General features: G+C 42.9%; 1 protein-coding gene and 1 non-coding gene across 14 annotated transcripts in view; both read left to right on the forward strand.

Annotated features, from left to right (window-relative positions):
* Nucleotides 1–19221, forward strand: part of PRRC2B (proline rich coiled-coil 2B) — a 48214-nt gene extending 28993 nt beyond the window's left edge. For 4 of the 13 annotated variants that reach the window (XM_030461449.1, XM_030461447.1, XM_030461448.1 and 1 more), the window contains 16 exons: nucleotides 409–608; nucleotides 1432–1577; nucleotides 2694–2835; nucleotides 3431–3513; nucleotides 4204–4395; nucleotides 4538–4732; nucleotides 5148–5234; nucleotides 6109–6213; nucleotides 6808–7000; nucleotides 8156–8253; nucleotides 8921–9048; nucleotides 10510–10750; nucleotides 12228–12404; nucleotides 13071–13162; nucleotides 13746–13866; nucleotides 14316–19221. In XM_030461449.1, the coding sequence (XP_030317309.1) occupies nucleotides 409–608; nucleotides 1432–1577; nucleotides 2694–2835; nucleotides 3431–3513; nucleotides 4204–4395; nucleotides 4538–4732; nucleotides 5148–5234; nucleotides 6109–6213; nucleotides 6808–7000; nucleotides 8156–8253; nucleotides 8921–9048; nucleotides 10510–10750; nucleotides 12228–12404; nucleotides 13071–13162; nucleotides 13746–13866; nucleotides 14316–14456 (2341 nt within the window). In that variant the 3' untranslated portion in view covers nucleotides 14457–19221. The remainder of the gene's footprint in view (nucleotides 1–408; nucleotides 609–1431; nucleotides 1578–2693; nucleotides 2836–3430; nucleotides 3514–4203; nucleotides 4396–4537; nucleotides 4733–5147; nucleotides 5235–6108; nucleotides 6214–6807; nucleotides 7001–8155; nucleotides 8254–8920; nucleotides 9049–10509; nucleotides 10751–12227; nucleotides 12405–13070; nucleotides 13163–13745; nucleotides 13867–14315) is intronic. The other 9 variants (XM_030461451.1, XM_030461452.1, XM_030461453.1 and 6 more) reach the window with 6 other exon arrangements.
* On the forward strand, nucleotides 7230–7313 carry LOC115599289. Its single transcript, XR_003988281.1, has one exon. It is a non-coding gene; the product is annotated as a small nucleolar RNA SNORD62 (small nucleolar RNA).
* Nucleotides 19222–19286: the final 65 nt, after the last annotated feature.

Consider the following 19286-nt stretch of genomic DNA (forward strand, 5'->3'; position numbering starts at 1 on the left):
CAGCCTTTCCTTTTCTCCCTTTCCCTAACCTGGTGCTTGTCAAGAAATGTGTGCTAATTGCAAAGAGGAGCAGGGGAACTGTTAGAGCAGTGCTCTAGGAGGGTAGGAGACACAGTACAGAAGCACAGAGCCCTCTCTGTGGAGACAAGTCAGGGTATTACCTTCGTTGCAGGCACAGCATGTTGGTTGACTCATGAGTAGAGGTATTGTTCTGTTTCCATCCCACTTCCCCAGTAACATCCTTGTAATGGACTTTGTGCTCAGAATTTAACAGCTGCTGCAATTTAGCAAAGGCTAGGGAAGAATGAGGTGTGATTAGAAACCTGGCAAAGAAAATATACCCCAAATCTTTTCTTTTACTTTCACTCATGTTCTAGTGACAAATCTGATTCCCTATTTTCCTTGTAGGTCTCCAGAAGAAGGAGGAGGCCTTGGCAACACCAGTGGTGGGAGCAGCCACTCCATTTACAGCTTGGACAGAGCTTCCCATGGCAACTCAGAGAGTGCTGAGGGGCCAGGTAAAAAGCCAGAGAAGGAGCCCAAATCCACTGCACAAAGAACAAGTGAGAAGGGAGAGGCCTTGTCACAATTTGAACTGAGTTATGGAAGTGAGTGCTTTAATTAATTTGTGTCTTTAAAGGGATAAAACATTGTGGCTGGCTTCTAGCCAGGCTGATTCAATACAGTGTAATGTTAAATACCAAGTTAGATTACTTTCCACTTATTTACACAAACCAGAAATGCCAGTGGATCTAAATAGGGAAAGCATAGAAAATAAAAATGGCTTTAAATTTTAAACCCAAACTTTCAGCCAGATCTGACAGTCTCTCTCATCTCTATTCTGTAGAAAGTTTGGGTTTAGGGAAAATATTTCTGTGTTTCCAAGATGTTAAATTTCAAGCCCCAAGTAGCTTATGTAGTGTGAAGGGATCAAAAGAGCATCCAGAGTGGAGAATTTGAGTCTGAGCTCATGACAGGGAGATAACAAATTAGTATCTCTGAAACCATTGGCATTAAGCCATGACTCATCTTTTTGCTGTTCATGGAGCTGAGGTTTTATGTATACAGAAATGATGGGTGTGTTTTCAAAAGTACCTGTGCCTGCTTTGTCCTTGCTAATATTTGGAAAGATGCAAGGTTTGTTTCAGTTGTTACTGCACGTAAAGTTACCCAGGTTACCACATGGCTCACATTCCGAAGCTCTCCCAACTGGAGTGTACTCATCTTGTGGCAAATCCCTGCAGGATTAAGTGATTGGTAGATGTTGACTATGATGACTAGCTTTCAAAGCTTAGCTGCAGTGCTGATGACTGAACTTGCCTTCCTGTAGCATGGATCCCATTTGGAATTCACTCTTCAAATTAGTGCAGCTACAATGCTTTATATGCATACAGATATGCACAGTTTTTTCCCTGTAAATGCTTTGTTCAGGTACCATCATTGATAATCGGGTGTCAAACACAGCAGAAGAGAATGAAGTTGGTTCTATGACAGGTGAAGGCTTCATTGAGGTTCTTACTAAAAAACAACGTCGTTTGCTGGAAGAAGAACGAAGGAAGAAGGAACAGGCTGCTCAGGTGAGGAGTGGGAGGCAGAAAAAGCTTTACCTCTGGATTGTTTGGACTGCAGTCAGTGCAGCAGGGCCCCCCAAAGTGTTTGGATGCACAGGAAAACATGCAGTTGGCCAAAGTAGTAAAAATCCTGTGTACAGTTCTGGAGATATATTTTGTCTCTAGGCAGGGACCATTGGTGTGAAAACCTTGGTTAGATTTCTGACTTTTCTTTGCTAGCAGTGTTGTTAATTGTGAGTTAAGGAGGGTTTTAAGAAGTGATTCTCGTCCTGCTGTGCCAACAGGGTGTTGCTCCTAGAGCAGATCATGGTAGCTTCCGTGCAGATGATGTTTATCTGGGCATCTGAGCAGGGAAAAGCTAACTGGAAGAAGCTCTGACAGATTTGTGTTCATAACAGGATAAAAGCATTGATTTACAAGGAAAGACTTAAGACTGCATTTAAGTAACGTTTAGGATGGGGATGTTTGTCTACATGTACTGGAAGACTACAAATTCAAGGGGGATGAGATAATATTGCAGAATGAAAGGTGACAAAATCTGTGGGACTAAATGTAAATAAAGAGTATCGTTGGGAAAGCATTATTGGCAAGGAATGCTTGTGGTAGGTACAGAGAGTCTCTCAAGCAAAGTTATAAAGCCTGTTTGCTTGGCATCTTTAAAATAAAGCTGAAGATAACCTGTGAATGTGCAGTGGGAGAGGTCTTGCAGTTGCAGAGATGTGCTTCTCTTTCTGTTCTGGTCTTGGCTTTAGTGGTAAAACTATCTCTTTTGTGAAATAATTAATTGATCTTGCTTTAGCTGGAGTAGAAGAAAGGAATTAAGCAGAGTAATTCTGTAGTGTTAATTTTTCTCTTGTTTGTATCCTATCCCCTCACCTCCCCAAAATAAAATAATCTCATGCTGCTGAAGGTTGCTTTTTTTCACTGCCTTGTTAGATGGAGGTCACAGGGGCCATTTAAAAATAGGGAGAGTCAGAATTACTTTTTATAGTTCTGTTTTATAAGTACAGGGGGCTTTTCACGTTGCAGTAATTAGGAGTCTGGGGTTTGAACTTGCCAGGAGCAGGCTGTTTTAGCCCAGTGCAGTGATGGGTGTTACCACCTCTGCCTTTTTTCTCTCAGGCACCAGCTAAGCCCCGAGTCCTTCAGTCTCGCATTCCTCCTCGATTTGCTAAGAAACAGAACAGCTTGTGCTTGGAGAAAAGTGATGTGACAGTGTCTGGAAACAGCCTGGGCACAGAGATATGGGAGAGCAACAGCCCAGGTAAGCTTGAGTCTGTCTGTTTCAGAGTGTTTTGCACAGCTAAGGAATCCACTGGTGTGTGCAGGAAGGATGCCTGTGCTGAAGAGGAGACAAACTTTTCTTGTCTGGTGCTGGAAGTCAGAGGGGAGCTAGCAGGCATCTGGAGTAGCATCTGTTCAAAGCCACAGTGCTTAACTAACCATCCTCTTTTGTTGTTGACCATGTCAGTCTCCTAATCAATTTCTTGAGTCTATTTTAAGATCATACATAGCATTTTCTAGCCTGTTGGGCTGGGTCACTTTCAGCATTTTCTTATTTTTCCTCCCTCTCTTATTCTCTAGCCTTGAATAGCTAGTGCCTCCCTTGTTTCTGCTTCTGCTCTTTCACTTGTTGTTTCCATGTTCCTCAAGAAATCTCTTCCCTGTTCTCTGCCCTCGCTCTCATGTCTTCTCTGTGTCATGTCTCAGATGAGTGGGCAGCACTAGCTTTCTGAAGTGGGGAAAATGCCTTATCTCATGTCTAGAAGTGGAAAGTTAATTCATGTAACGTGTGTGGTGTGCAAGATGTACTCACAGTTGTTTCAAGCAGCTGAACCCTGCCCTCTGTTCTCTTCCAGCTCTCTCCGTCCAGGCTCCTGGCAGTGATTCCTGGAGCAAGCCTGTAAATACCTTTAATGGTACTGAATCTACCACCAATGAGGTAAGTGGCACCTACTGTGCCATTCAGGTTTTTTGTGTATAAAATAGTAATGTATGTGGCTTATGCTTCTCATTGCCTCCATCAGTGCTTAGCAACTCTCAGCTCTGCTTGTGCAATTGAAAATGTTTCCTTTGCAGTTCTGATTTGAGCTTGATGCTGCTCGGATCTTGCCCTAGAGGGCCAAGCACTTCTTGGTGTTAACATGTGAGTTGTAAATCTGGAATAATGATCTGGTAGAGCTATTCCAGGGTTGTGTTCCTAACTGGACACTGTAGTTGAGGATGATGGAATCCCATAGGTGATCTCTGTGCCTCATGCCTGTGAGCAGTGTGTAGCTGTAGCCTTAACTCAGGGAGGGTGAAGGATGTTCCTGAATGCTTCACCAGAGTTCAAAGCTGGTTTGGGTCACAAGTGAAATGAGTTTGGCAATCTCAGCCTAGTTGCTACATGGGCCACCTTTTTTCCTTATTCCATGGTCCAGTTGGTGCATTGGTTGACCTGTCTTGGGTTTGCATAGAGCTAAAGCAGCAGCCAAGGGATGCTGCGGTTCAGGCCCAACTCCTTTGCATTTAACCAGGAACATGATTTGAAAACAAGACATGGTCTTGTTTTTTTCTGGGATATTTTTTCTTCCTCCTTGTGGAGCTGGGTTGGAGTCCGGGGCTTTAACACATTTCGTGCTTTGCATAGCAGGGTTTTAAAGGCAGCCAGGGGGATAGTGGCATTGACTTGAGCGCGGAGTCTCGGGAATCCTCCGCCACCTCCTCTCAGCGCAGTTCTCCATATGGCACCCTCAAACCAGAGGAGATGAATGGGGCTGGCCTGGTGGACCCAAAGCCTGACTGCCAGAAGGAGCAAGTGCAGAAGCAGTCTGATAAAAAGGTAATCTGGATTTGCAGCCAAGCCAGAGCACGTAGTTGAGACACCTTATGAAGTGGTTGTGTTTGTTTCTGATAGCATTTTTAAAGGCTTGAGATTGGGTTATTCAGTCTTTGTGTCTCAGCCTCTCTGCTTTCCTGTTAAGGATTCAGAACAAGGCTCAGGACAGAACAAGGAACACAAGCCTGGACCAATCGGCAACGAACGCTCCCTGAAAAACAGAAAGGGTTCGGAGGGGACGGAACGGCTGGAAGGGAATATTCCCCCTGTTAATGGGGTGGAAATTCACGTGGATTCTGTACTTCCTGTGCCACCCATTGAATTTGGAGTAAATCCTAAAGTGAGGATTGAATTTTATCTTCTTGGTGATTTGAACTTGTTGAAAGGTAGTTTGAGGTGGAAGGATTATTTAGAGTAAGCTTCCATCTGTAGATTTGCCTTTGATTTCATTACTGACACAAACCAGGTACTCAAGTTGTCTTGGCAGACGCATAAATATCCTCTTGGAACTGTTGTCCCAAGGACTAACGGGGGTGGTAACAGGTGAGGGACAAAATTATGGCCATGTATGCCTTTGTGTGCCTCTGGGGTTTGCCTGCTGCTGAGTGCTGTCTTTTTGTTGTCCTCCAGCAAGGCTTACTGGAGGATGATCTTTAGTTTCTAGTATGATGATTCAGGCTAAAGTCATTAACCATGAGAAGCAGATGGGTGGCCCTTGGACCTGGATTTGAATTTTGTGTGTTTCACTTTTTCAGGACTCTGACTTCAGCTTGCCACCTGGTTCTGCCGCTGGCACTGCAGCTAACCCTGTCACCAAATTGCAGGATGCCTTAGCCAGTAATGTAAGGATTTATTTTGACATTAAGTCATTAGAGATGCTCCAGAGTTAAACCTCAGATGCTTTTAGAGAGGCGAAGCATATTTCTTTGTAGCTGACTTTGCACTTAATGCCTAGCCAGCACATGACTAGAATCTGAAATGGAAATCTGCCCTGAAGATACCTTGATAAAATGAGCATCAGTGTCTCAGAACTGAGCAACTCCAATATCATTGTGGCCTGTGTAAAGCCAGAGGTGTTGCAGATCTCTGGGATCACCAGACTTTTCCCCTGAGACATGAGAGTGCTGGTAATAGATGTGATGGAGATAGTGGTGTTTTTAGGCCTGGACTGCCAGCTTCCTCAAAAAGTCTCATCTGCCACAGCAAGACAGAGACTGTAATTAATCCAGCCCTCTTGGAAGTTTCTTAGCTGAAAACCCAGCTGGTAGCTCAGCTGTGGGCAGCAATATAAGAAACTCACAGAGCTTGTTTTGAAATTACTTCAGATTTGTAGGTGGATTGATTTTTGGAGGTTTGTCTTAAAGGGTGTTCCTTTTCAGAAATGCTCTTTCTGGTTTTTTCTGAAACTGGCTTTGTCTGAAGTTTAGGTAGATTCCAAATACAGGATAGGAGGGGAAACTCCTTTTGCAAATTGAAGTGGAAGCTTGTGTGTAACTTGACACAGAGTAGCTCACTGCACATCACCAAAGCTTCCTTGGTGGGCAGCAGAATGGATCGCAGTTGACTATGGTACTTAACTCCTTCAGTACTGCTGCAAGTTGAATCCTTTGAGGTGTAGTTACTAAGAGCTGTCAGCTTAGGCTCTGTCAGCCTTGATAGCTCATGACATTCTTACAAGAGTTTATAAAGTATTGACTGTTCCTCATCTCCCCCCAGGCAGGGTTAACGCAGTCCATTCCCATTCTGCGGAGAGATCATCACCTCCAGCGGTGCATTGGTCTGAACCCAATGTCCTTCCCTACTGCAGACCTTACTCTTAAGGTAAGCAAGCTGGCATGTGTGTTTCTCCTAGTTGTGTTTACCATGTCTCTGTGGTCAGAGTAGTGAGGATGGAGAGATCTTTCCCAGAGTGTGTCGTTGGGTACTGCTAAAGCTTTCTTAGCTGCCGTAAAAGTTGTGCGGTTGTGCTGTTCATTCAGTATGGCTGGAAGGATGTGTGTTACAGCAGTCCTGGATGCTGAAGTTATTGCCAGTTGTAGAACAAGTGTAACAGAGCTTTCCTGCTACTTCAGTAGCTGGGTAAGGTGGCTGGTAGGGATCCTAGGTGCCTGGTGGTTTGGAGAGTTAAAAAAACAAAAAATCAAATCCAAACATAAACCAAAACCAACAAAAAAACCCAAAATCATCCAAAACAAAATCTACCACCCCAAATTCTAACAGATCAGCAAATATCAAGGGGGATTGAGTGAGTGGGAAGGAGGCTTGCCCATTGGAAATAGATATAAATCCCCTTGCCTTGAGACCTGCCAGCCACCATGACTAGACTAGACTGAATTTGAACTGATGGCTCATAGTTGAGCAAGTATTGTCCTCCCCATTTGAACTGTCTGTAGTTATTGTCCTTCATTTCCGTAGATGGAGTCTGCTCGTAAAGCTTGGGAAAACTCTCCTAGTTTACCAGAACAGAACTCCCCAGGAGGTGCAGGCTCAGGCATCCAGCCTCCTTCCAGTGTTGGAGCTTCCAACGGTGTCAGCTACAGCTCTTTTGGTGGAGTTTCTATGCCTCCTATGCCTGTGGCTTCCGTAGCACCTTCTGCATCAATTCCAGGTACCTGCAAACTGCAGCAGCAGTACGTGCCCTGGCTGCTTGGAATAATACATTGATTCTGATAAACAAGAGCACGGTGAGAAGAGCTTCCATGTAAAGTAACTAGTTGGCTGGTATGTGACATTGTTAACAGCAATTCAGGCAAGACAGAAAGGAGGACTGTCTTCCCACTTTGAAGAGTGTGACAGGTAGAACTTTAGCAGAAGGACTTTCCCTGTTTAGCAGCAAGTCTGTGATGTCTCAATAGGTCCTGCTTACCCTTCACTGTGCTCAGTAGAATAGAAGGGAGGTGAAGAAACCTGTGGCTGAGAGACTTCAACAGTTCCAGTATCAGTGTCAGTATTTGCTCATTTTACTATTTATTTGCAGGATCTGAACACCTGCTCTTTGTACATAAACACAAGAACTTGTTTGTAGAACTCTGGGCAGTGGGGAGGGTGATGTTGTCCTTCAGTAAGAGGAAAAGCTTAAGTTCAGTCATGTCATATAGCATGTATAATTAGGGAGAGGATCTGGACAAAAGGTTCTCTGACTACTGGGCCCCAAAGGACCTTTCATACATGTGCTGTCCTTCTCATTCTTCAATTCAGGAATGGAGAGGAATGTGCTGGGCAGAAGTGATTCCACTTGGAAAACAAATTGTTACCAGTCAGGTGATGTCCTTCCCCACCCACTCTAATTTTGCTTGTAAATCCTGTGGTTCAGGTCTGCACAGAACCACGAGTGGCATAGTGCTTTCTAATTGATGCCACCTTGGGGTGAATAAGGCTTTTATATCTCTTGGCTGAAGGTTCAGACACCGTGTTTGCTCTTCCTGTGCCTCCCAGCTGCAAATACAAGATGATTGCAGAGCAGGTTTCTGACACTGGAGTGCAGTTCACCAATTCCTAAACTGTTAGTGTCTCTGACTCTTTTGTGGAGGTGAGAAACTTCTTACAGAAAGGCATAATTAATTCTTGGCAAGCCTGCTATCTAAGTGGGCTGCTAGCTTTGGGATGTTACCTTAGGTTCTTCACAAGCTCTTCTAAATGAGTAGTATGGGTATGTTGACTTGCTGAGAGGTAGGAAATGGTCTTGACGTGGAGGTTCTGCAGATTATTGTGGCTGTATCTCCCTTGTACCTTGAACTCACAGCCTGCCTTCTCTGTTGTTTAGGTAACCATATTCCACCCCTCTATCTGGATGGCCATGTGTTTGCAAGTCAGCCCCGCCTGGTCCCTCAGACAATACCTCAGCAGCAAAGCTACCAACAGGTAAGGGAGAAGTACAACTGCCTACTGGTTTATCAGGGAGTTTTCAGGGGTATATTGAAGAAACAAGGTTGCCCAAAGGAGGTTACGTGTGGCTCCCTTTAGCTTCTTTGAATGCTCCTTCCCAGTGGGTGTCACAGCTAAGAGAAATTGAAGTGAGTTTTTTGTTTGGCTTTTTTTCCCCCCTTTTGTGCCAGTGCCTTTAGAATGGGTTTAATTGAAGCAGATGCTGAGGCATCTGTATGAGGTAAAGTGATTTTCAGTAAACTCCCCATCTACATTTTCAGTAAAATCCCCATCATGGTAAATGAGCATTTTCTTTAGCCTTAGTAAATAGGGTATTGATAATGTTGGGCAGAGCCATCTTAACGTAAGAGTGCAGGCAAGTGAGAGCTGGTATTGGCAGTGCCTGTTCTGTTGTGGAGCACATTTGATCCTCTCGTGTCCAAATGCCTCTTGAAGTTACCGGTCTGCCCTCATGGGTGCCTGTGCAGTATCTTCCTCTCTGTGTGCTGCCCTTTCTGTGGAATGATGCAGGGGCTGGACAAAGGTGCAGTGTAGGTCTTATTCATGGTCGATTATTTCATGGAGGAAAGCAGTGGTTTCTTAACAACCTGGGAGAGTTTCTGGCTGCTCTTATACCTCTCAGTCATCTCAATTTCTTCCACAGGCTGCTGCTGCTCAACAGATTCCCATTTCCCTCCACACATCCTTACAGGCCCAAGCTCAGCTTGGGCTGAGGGGTGGTTTGCCTGTTTCCCAGTCCCAAGAGATGTACAGCTCCATACAGCCCTTCAGGTAAATGCTTCCATTTCTTCATTTCCTTGTTGCTTGATCTCTTACATTCCTGGTGGCAATGTGCATTGATCAGATAAGCCACACTTCTCTTCCCCCTTTGTTGCTGTGGTGTTTCCTTCCTTTAGGAACACTGCCAGGGTGGGGAGCAAAGATATCAGGGCACATAAAGCTTTCTGTAGCATGTTCCTTTGTAAGACAATCACAAAGACCATCCTTGGGAAGTTGCTTGGTTGTACTGCCAATCCTCTCAAAGGGGGATACAAATTTTGGGAAAGATGCAGAAAGAGGAGGTTTCGGGCTGGCATGCAGACTTAGTAATGAGAACTTCAAAGTTTGTAGCAAGAAGACAAAGAAATACTTCAGTAAGAACCGAGTACCAATGTAGTGACATTAAATAAATTAGATAAAAACTACAGGATGAGCATGAGAAATGCCTGCACTTTGTTGAAGAGAAAATTGTAAGATTCAAATGAGGTAATCAAACACAAGTGCTACAGCAACGCTACAGGACTACAGGAGCTGTTTTCTAGCGCTGAAGGAATTGGGACATCCAGTTCAAAGTTAGGCTTGCTGTGGGAATTGTACTCTGTACCCCCTTTCCTGCATGAGATTAGTGAATGACCAGATAGTCCTTCAATGCCTCAGAAGCCTGGACACTGAGGTTTAAAAAGCCCTCTTTTTTTTTTTTCTTCTTCTTTTTTTCCTCTTTTTTTCCTCTTTTTTTCCTCTTTTTTTCCTCTTTTTTCCTCTTTTTTCCTCTTTTTTTTCCTCTTTTTTTCCTCTTTTTTTTCCTCTTTTTTTCCTCTTTTTTCCTCTTTTTTCCTCTTTTTTTCCTCTTTTTTTTCCTCTTTTTTTCCTCTTTTTTTTCCTCTTTTTTTCCTCTTTTTTCCTCTTTTTTTCCTCTTTTTTTTCCTCTTTTTTTTCCTCTTTTTTTCCTCTTTTTTTTTTTTTCCTCTTTTTTTTTTCCTCTTTTTTTTTTCCTCTTTTTTTTCCTCTTTTTTTTTTCCTCTTTTTTTTTTCCTCTTTTTTTTTTCCTCTTTTTTTTCCTCTTTTTTTTCCTCTTCTTTTTGTTTTCTTCTTTTTTCTTCTTTCTTTTTTTTTTTCTTTTTTTTTTTTTTTTTTTTTTTCTGGAGGTGTTTGAATCTGTTATTTCTGATACTTTTCTGCTTTGCAAAACTACTGCAGACTGGTAACCTGAATCCTCCCGGTATTACTAAATCCAGAGTTTAATATGCAGGATAACTGGTACCTAAACTTCCTGCAGCACAAGTATGTGCTTGTAAGGGCTTGAAAGTGGAAGTTGTAAACCCTGTAACTAAAGTGCAAAGTGGCATCACAACTATCAGTTTAGTAAAGCCTAGGAACTGATTGCAGGCCAGGTGTGGTTTGGCAGAGGGGGTGGGTGTATCTGTAGTCTCCAAGGGTTTTCTGTGTAATGACTAGCATGTTTTTCTTCTCCAGGTCTCAAGTGTATATGCACCCCAGTCTGTCTCAGCCCAGCACCATGGTCCTGACAGGAGGCACTGCTCTGAAGCCTCCATATTCTGCCTTCCCAGGCATGCAACCCTTGGAGGTGGTGAAAACCCAGTCTGGGTCCCCCTATCAGCCCATGAATGGAAGCCAGACACTGGTTTATGAAAGCCAGATAAACCAGGCAGCTGGTATGGGAGCCTCCCAGATGATGGACTCTCAGCTTACACAGGTTAGGGAGCAGGGCTTGCAAGTGACTCCCTTGTACAGGCTTTTTCACAGCCACTTGTTCCTGAGGCTGGGTTGAAATTAGTTTGTTTGTGCTGAGTCATGTGTTTGTGTGAACTAAGCTCTTTGTGAAGAGGCAAAAGATTTCCCCAAGATACTCTGTTCTGTGAACCATTGTTTCAAACATTCAGCACCTTATTTAATGAGATTCTTGTTAATTACTTGTCTGTCCCTGCTGAGATGTCATTTTCTAACTTGGAAGTCCTCACCCTTGATAAAGATGTTTCGTGCAGCTCAAACCTTGCAGTGCTTCATGCATAGGAGACCATGGTGTAATAGTTGCCCTAAAGGTACTTCTTCTGAGAGCCAAATCCCAGTCATCTCCAGCTGATTGAACTCAGCTGCCAGGGTAACTAGGACCTTTTATTACAAGTTCATCTGTCTTCTCAATGCTTTTGTTATCCAGGTCTAATTTACAACTTCTGCTCATCTGTTTGGCAGCAGCTTGACAAGTATTTCATTGTATGAAAGTTTTTGTAAAGTATGGTTCAGATAAAGACATTGAATCCTACTGTGAGCATAGCTGTATTTGTGGACACGTGTTTTCATTCTCTGGAGAAGTTTGATACTTGTATTAAACTTATCTTACATTTGTTTTATGCAGCATGTTAAGGTTTTTGTTCGTTTGTTTAAAGATGGATTTATATGTTGCGGCTGATACGAAGGGTTAATCTTGGAAGTACCTTAGCTGAAGAAAATACAGAAAGTATTAGCAAACTAGATATTTGAAGAAATATTTTATCCATCCTAGCTAGTTACTTGGTCTCTTGCCAGCCTTAGCTTTATTTATTGATTTATTTACTGCAAAGTGTTGACACAGAACCCTACAAATTCAGCACTTGTGAGAACTGCCAGATGGATCAGAGAGAACCAGAGGCTCTTGAGGCCTGAGCTGCATTTTTTATAAATTACTTTTAATTATTACCATCATCACTTTAAAGCTCATTGCAGAGCATAGAGCTGAGGTCACCATCACTTTCTCTAGAGACACATTCCTCAAAATGCTTTGGTGTGAAAGTGTAGCAGACTTTGTGGTTGGGGCTTCAGAGCTGCAAACAAAATGCCTGACATTGAACTGTCTGGCACTGCCATCATATCAAGAGAAAATAAACCCATGCAGCACCCAGGAAGGAGACTGAAAAAGTGGGTGAAGGTTTTAGACAGGAGGAAAGCTCTGTGTGTGAGTGCAGCTATGTTAAATCAATGCCATGTTAAAAGCCCAGCTGGCAAGGTGTTGGCAGCACTACCAGAACATGCATTTCAGTGTGAAAGTCCCTCTGTTACATTTGCATTTCTTCTGATCCAGACACTACCACTTTGTGAGCTTATTTTTAAGTGCTGTGTTTTGAGGTTATTAGGAGACCATGTCAACCACAAGACTGTAACTGCCATGGAGTTAATTACATGTCCTTATCACACAGCTAACGATGCCTGTACCTGGCTCCCAGCTTCCTCTGCCCCGCTACGGCTCTGGCCAGCAGCCCCTGATTCTACCACAGTCCATCCAGCTTCCTCAGGGGCAAAACCTGCCTGTAGGAGCTCCCCGAAGAATTCTCCCTCCTGGATCCCAGCCTTCTGTTCTTGCTACCAGCAGGGAGGTGAGGATCAACTCCTGCCTGCTCATTTTGGCATTATTAACCCCTCCTGCACTGAAGTTTCACTACTTGATCTTGCTTGTTAAAGTGGAAGCTGGCTTGTTTGGGATCCTTAAATATCAAAGTGTTAAATTGAAGGAGCCGTTTCCCCCTCATCTCCAAAACACAAGCAGCAGTTTTTCAGGTTTTGCTGCTGGTCATCATTCTGTTTCCAGGGAGCCACATCCTGCCTTGATCCAATTTGGAGTCTCCAGTTTTATTGCATGTTTACACAGGTTTCCCCAGAGTGCTTGAGGGGTGGTGAGCTCCAGACACAGTTGGAATACTGCCCAGATATTTCACTCTTTCGAAGCTTTTCCATTTGAGTAGGTATATTAATGTCATGTCTGGTTTGATGGATTCCTATCTTAAGTTTGTCTATTACAGGGGAGAGAGAGCACAGCAGTTAACTTCCAGGTTCTGTATTTGCTTGTGCTGCTAGCTTGTGGGTTTAATACAAGCAGATTATTTCACTCACAAGCCTCACTTTCTTCACCTGAAAAATGTTTCTTCTTTTAATGGACACGATGGGTAGGAGGGCAAAGATTTGGCTTAAGTGTTTATATGAAGTAACGAGTGATCTGTGAATGCAAAGATGATACTCTCTTTCTCACTCATTTTCTTCTGTAGTCCTCCCAAATGGAAATGAAAGGGTTTCATTTCTCCGATGGTAAACAGAATATGTCCTCTGGAGGGTCTATACCATCACCACATACCTACAGGTAAAATGTTTAAAGAACTTAGCCTCTGTAGTCAGAATGGGGAAGAAGTAGTGTTCCTCATTTGCAGTGATATATGGTGCATGCATCATTCCCATACAAGACTCACTTGGGTTTTGACCTACAGAGTGTACTTACCATACAGTCAGAATAATTCCATCTGAATGCATGATCATGGCTTTCACTTTGGGGTGTAGGCCAATGTCTTATCTAATTTGGCCTTGTGTGTTTGTGGGAAGTGCAGAAAATTACTTGTTTGTCGAGTCTTAAAGATAAATTGGAATTGGTGTGTGCTTTTGTGTGTTTCTTGTTAAGGAGGAAAATCTGGGGACCATTGAATAAACAGTGTCCAGCATGGCGGTCCTAAGATGAGAGGTTCTCATGTCTAGACACACCAGACCTTCAGGCCATTGAGCCTTTTGGATCATTCACTTCCTTTATATTTTTTCTCCTAGCCAGCCCACCTGTTGTCTTTTAGGCTGGGGACTGCACAGCACTAACTTGTGCCCTGTCTACTGTTGCTTTCTGCTGTCTTTTTTTTTTTTTTTTCTTTTCACACATGAATAAGGTTCTCATTCCATTGTAGAATTTACTCCATGAATGTTGTCGACTCTTCGATTTCCAGGCCTAGCTCTGCCAGCCCAAGTGGGAAGCCATCTGGACCAGCAGTCAGCATGGGCTCTGTGCAAGGACACTATGTACAGCAGGTAGTGTATGGGGGAGGAAACTTTGTTTGACCCAACAGTATCTGCTCTTCTGACCTGTCAAGTTTTTGCCTTGGAGTTGAGAGGATTGGCAGAAAGGCCTGAAGTATGTTGGATGAAGTTGTATGTGGGAGCTGTTGCTTTCACTTCAGGGAAAGCCCAAGACTTAATGCTGTGTGATTTGAAAGTCAGGAGGCATTAGAGGATCACCTGTTTTACAGTCTCCATGGTGCTTGTTGTTGAGTTTTACAGGCTGTTTGCATTGCCAGTCATGTGAGACACTGAGATGCTTAGAGGCCTTCTAGGATAGAGAAGTGTGACAGAGTGGAAGAAATACCTGATTTTTAAAGCAAATTTGATATCTTGCATGAATGATGATCACAGTTTAGGTTTTTTTATATCTGCCTGAGGATCTCTGTGCTAGCTAATGCTTTGGTTTTGTATGTCACAAGGCAAAGCAGCGGGTGGATGAAAATAAAGCCAATCTGGGAGCAGTAAAGCTGCAAGAAACAGCTTCCACAAACCAGATGAAGCCAGTGCGCACGGGAGCGATCAAACCTCAGGCAGTCAAAGTGGAGGAAAGCAAGGCCTAGGAGTACCTCTTGATGCCCAGCTGGTCCTGCTGCCTGAGGGGCTCTGCAGCTTAGACTGGACCCCACTGGATCTCCTGAAAAATCTCACCAGATCTACTTCTGCCCCACACTGACTGACTACAGTGGCATCATCCAGGCCCCTCTCCCAACAAAGCAGTTTGAAACAGTGGATATGACACAGACCTGCTTGCTTTAAAACAAACCAACTGTGTGACTTTTAAGTGGCTTGAGCCATTTTTTTTTTCCCTCATACCCCATCCACAGGTAGCTATAATCTCTCACTTGGCAAAGCCCATCCTTCTTACTCCCTACTTCTGTCTCAGCAGAGTGGCAACTGGGGGGAGAGGGGTTAGTTTGAGGATTTTCATTTTAAAGGCAGCTGAGGTTTTTACAAAAACAAAAAGCTATATCTTTGTTTATAGCTGAACTTTTATATGTTCTTTCAGTTTTTTCCCCCCTTTCTTTCTGCTTTCCTCATTCCTTCTTGAAAAGATTTTCCTTCATCTAAAATTATGTTCTGACAAAACTCTGCTTAGTTTTATATACAGTTCATTGCTCTCTTGAGAATCACGACTCTTCTAAACTAAGTGAGTTTGGGTATATTTTCCCCAGCTGATTTAGCCTTTCGGGTTATTTGATTAAAAAAAAAAAAAAAAAAAGGCAAAACAAAAAAGCCAGGACAGTTATGGCATTCATTAATTTTTCAGTATTGTTCTTTTAAGCTAGAAGCAGTGCTTGCGTTAGAAGTAAATGTGTACTAAAGATATATAATAGGTCAGTGCATTAATCTTGAAACTTGCACCATTTAATTGTAGCTTTGAGGTGCCTTGTGCACAAGAAACCATGACATTTTCTTTTTCGGGAAAAAAGTCCACCAACTTTCTGTTGCAAGCCCATCTGGATCTAGGTTTTGGGGTTGCTTAGTGGTTTGTTTTGGTTTTTTTTCCTTTGTGTGGGTTTGGAATTTTTTTAGTGACTGCCAAACACACAACAAAATGTAAATCATAGATTTATGAAATGTAAAATGTGTTAAGAAAAAACCTCCTCACCGTGCATAGGTCAGAAGAGTTGGCTAGAGCCAACAGGTCTGTATGGACTACTTTTTGTAGTTGTGATGCTCTCTTAACGCTCCCTGCCTTGGCCGCTCAAATTCTTCGTGTCTCCCGAGACTTGTTCTGTGTTGTGATCATCCCTCGGGGCTGCTCTCCTAAGCTTTGCTAACTTTTTCCCTAGGTCTTGCTTTCTGTTCCTCTAACTCATGGCTTTTTGTAAAATTTGCATAGAAACGCATGGGGAAGGGAGCCCCTCTGCAAGGCAGCCATTTTAGCACACTTGGAACCTCCTTTTTTTTTTGTTGGAAGCATGTGGTTACAGAGGCAGTTTTGGAATCATCCTTTTACTCTCCTTCCCCAGGTGAACAGCAAAGGGTTCGTTTTTGATGCAGTTGCATTTAGTGTGTCTGCAGTGTTATCACCTCTCACTTCCTCACCAATATTTGATGATCTCTGAAAGGAAGGTCCCAGTGGGGAAGGGGGTGTGGGGTTTTTATTTCTTTGGCTGTTTGGTTTAGGGTTTACATGCCTGTTAAGTTTGTGTGAGTGTGTGTAGATTTTAGGATGGACTTGCAAGTTCCTTAAAGTGCTTGGGAGTCCCTCAGCTGTCAGTAGTCTTAAGCTCAGCTGCATTCAGCTAACTTGTGCTGTTCAGCTCTTTCAAAAAGTAAGGTAAGGCTGCTCACTCTGCAGTGAGGGAAGGAAAGCTTTGTTTTTGCAGGAGATAATAGCTTGCTAACTGTTTATACCGTCTGCCTCTGCTAGGTGGCAGCAAGTCATTTGGTGGAGGTTCCAAAGAAGATATTTTGAACAAAGAATGTATTTGGGAAGGGATCTGAAAGGTGTTCTTGTTTCTTTGGGGGTTTTTTTGTTTGTTTTTTTATTCCCTCACTTTCTGGGAAATATCCTTCATAACTTTCTAGGGATGCATTTGAAGTTTTAAGCTAGGTATAAATAAGAATTTTATACAGTAGCTTTAAAGAGCTTAGAAACCTAAATTAAGTTAGATGTAGTAATGTACTCCCTCCACAGATGTCCCCATTGACCATGGCATAGAGCCTGAAGGGAAAGGGATAGGATGGTACTTTAAGAAAAATAAAAGCGCTTTTTTTTTTCTTAATTTTTATGGATTTTTAACTTCAGAGCAGAATGTGCCAGCATCTCTCTAGCATCCTCCATAAAATACAGGGTTTGAGATTTAGCAACAAATATTTCCCCAGCCTTCAGACATTTCCCTGACCTGCATCCTCATCTGCTAGTCCTGCTCCCAACATTTTCCAAAGATTACTCCACCAGTAAGTTATCCCACCCACCCCCTTTTCTGTTTTCTTCCTTGGAATATCATGAACAGTAGAATTGTCTGTTTTCTCTAATTACCCTTCTGCCCAGCTGGCCCTAGCTGATACCAGCCTAGAATCTAGCTGTAATGGCTAAAGAGACTTATCCAAGCCCCACCTCTTCTCATCTTTCCTACCCTAGACACTACTTATGCTTTACAAAGACACTAACCTCTTTCCTCCCACCTATATGACTTGAAAATGGTCCAGTGTGTTGGAGAAACTGGGTTATTGCTAGATAAATGTTTCTGCAGTCCCTCTGGTGTAAATGCCATCAGAACTACAATACTTCCTGTTGAAAAAGGTCACTCTTCTTTCCCTTTTAACCCCTCCATTCCTTCCCCCCAACAGAATAAAACACTAGAATTTATTTATACGTATTTGATGTTGTAGGTCTAGGTGAAGAAGTAATTGTTTCACTGCTCTATTTATATATTATGTCTGAATTATTCTGTGCAGGAAAGGCCAAGAAATGCATGTGAGCTTCATTCCATTCCTCACCTTTGTGTGACTGTTGGCTGCAGTTGGCAAGACTCTTCCAATTAATGGAGTTTTGTGTGATGGAAAGCAGTTTTAGAGCCCAAATTCCTATGGTGCAATATCCTTCTTCTCTGGTTTATCTTTTTGTTTGTTTAAAGGTAGTACAAGGTTAGTACAGTATGTCGTGAGTCAAAAGAGGAAGTCTCTGATCCTCAGGTTGCAGAAATGCCAAGGGTGCTGGTACATTGACACAGATTCAGCTTGGGAAGAGGAGAATGGAGATGGATAGAATGGGGATATAGTTCACAGAGGGATAATTCTGCTTGCCAGGCCCTAATGATTTACTCCTTTGCAAGTTGCTTTTGCTTTGGAAAGCTATCCAGTTGCAGACTTCTGGTGGGAAAGGCTCAGTGTGTGGTCAGAGGGAGAGTTGGAATCCCTATTTTCAGTGACAGTGGGTGAAGCAGAAATATTCAGAGGCTGACTTTTCTGCTTTTCAGCTGAAGGTTTGAACCACATCTGTAATCAGTCCTCTTACACACAGTAATTCATGTCCTAGCAACTGTTTTCCGTGCTGCTTTCCTCTCCAGTTCAGCCTGCTCTTAAAAAACAAACAAAACAAATAGGTAAGAAAAAAATACATATTTTTAAATGACAGGTGGAAGCAGTACTGTCACCAGTGAAACAGGCATTACTTTTGATCTTCATAGTTCACTCCTGTCTCTGCAGCCTGACAGCTGTACAGTGTCAGTAGTTCTGTGTTTGCAGCCCGTTGGACCCCACACGTGTTTGTGTTCACGAAGAGGCACTCAATGTAACAATTCCCTTGCAAAAATGCTGCAAAGCTGCAAGCTGCCCTGTGGTTTCTGTGTATTTATAGATAATACATTAAAAAAAACAACAAAAAACCACCACCAACAACAACAAAAACAAACTAGCACTTTTGCAATCTCTCTCCTTTTGGCAGTCTGCTCTGTTCACACTCAAGTGAGCACCACTGCATGCTGAGGTCTTCTGTTGCAGTTTGTTAACCTTACATTTTGGCTCTGACTGGATAGTTCCTCATGGCATGGGCTGGTTTTTGATGTGCAGCCCAGTTCCTTAGAAGAAACATGAATCCTCTGATTTGTGACTAAGAACCCGTTTCCAGCAGACATGCTGAGTTGTGGCCAATAAGGTGCGTTTTGCCCAAGCAGCCACCAGCGAGTCCCAGTTACGGGGTTCTCTTGTTCTTCTTGTTGTGCTCCAAAACCCACATTTTCCATAGCCACCCCCTCAGGTTTCATGCCCCCGCCCCTCGAGATGTCTGCAGCCACAGCCTTGACCATTCCCTGGGCATGGCAGCGAGGTGCTTGCCCTTAGCATGTCTGGAGGCACCACTGTCCTTAGCTGGATCCTCCCCCTGGTTCTGTATGAGTTCCATCTGTTGTTTCTCAAGGGGATACTGTACTCCTTCAAACTTTTAACCTCATCACCAGTATAGTACTTTTTTGGGGGGGGGTTGTTTGTTTGGTTTTGGGGGGTTTTGTTTGTTTTTGGTTTGGGTTGGGTTTTTTTGGCCTTTCCTCTCTTTGTCTCTTCATGTAGACCAGATATTTGAAAGGGCAGACGATGGATAATTGTGTAATGTGCAACGTGTTTTTTTTTTCTTTTCTTTTTTTCTTTTTTTTTTTCCTTTTTTTTTTTTTTTTTGGAAACTTTGCCTTGGACCGGGACTCGAATTACGGAATCACCAGGCCAGTTGCGGCACACTCTTTATTGCCCTTTTTCCTCGTTTCAGTACCTATTGTTTCTCCTTTCAAATATGTGATTGTATTAGCTCTTTCCATATGAAAGAATTCTCCTTATTTAAATAAATAAAAAAATTGAAAAAAAATAAAGCAGATTATGCTTTTCTCTTTTTTTTCCTTTTGTCTTGTTCTTTTGGTTCAAGATTTTCATATTTTTGGTGGCTAAAGCGC

Source organism: Calypte anna, chromosome 17 (genome assembly GCF_003957555.1).
Source record: "Calypte anna isolate BGI_N300 chromosome 17, bCalAnn1_v1.p, whole genome shotgun sequence".
Lineage (NCBI taxonomy): Eukaryota > Metazoa > Chordata > Aves > Apodiformes > Trochilidae > Calypte > Calypte anna.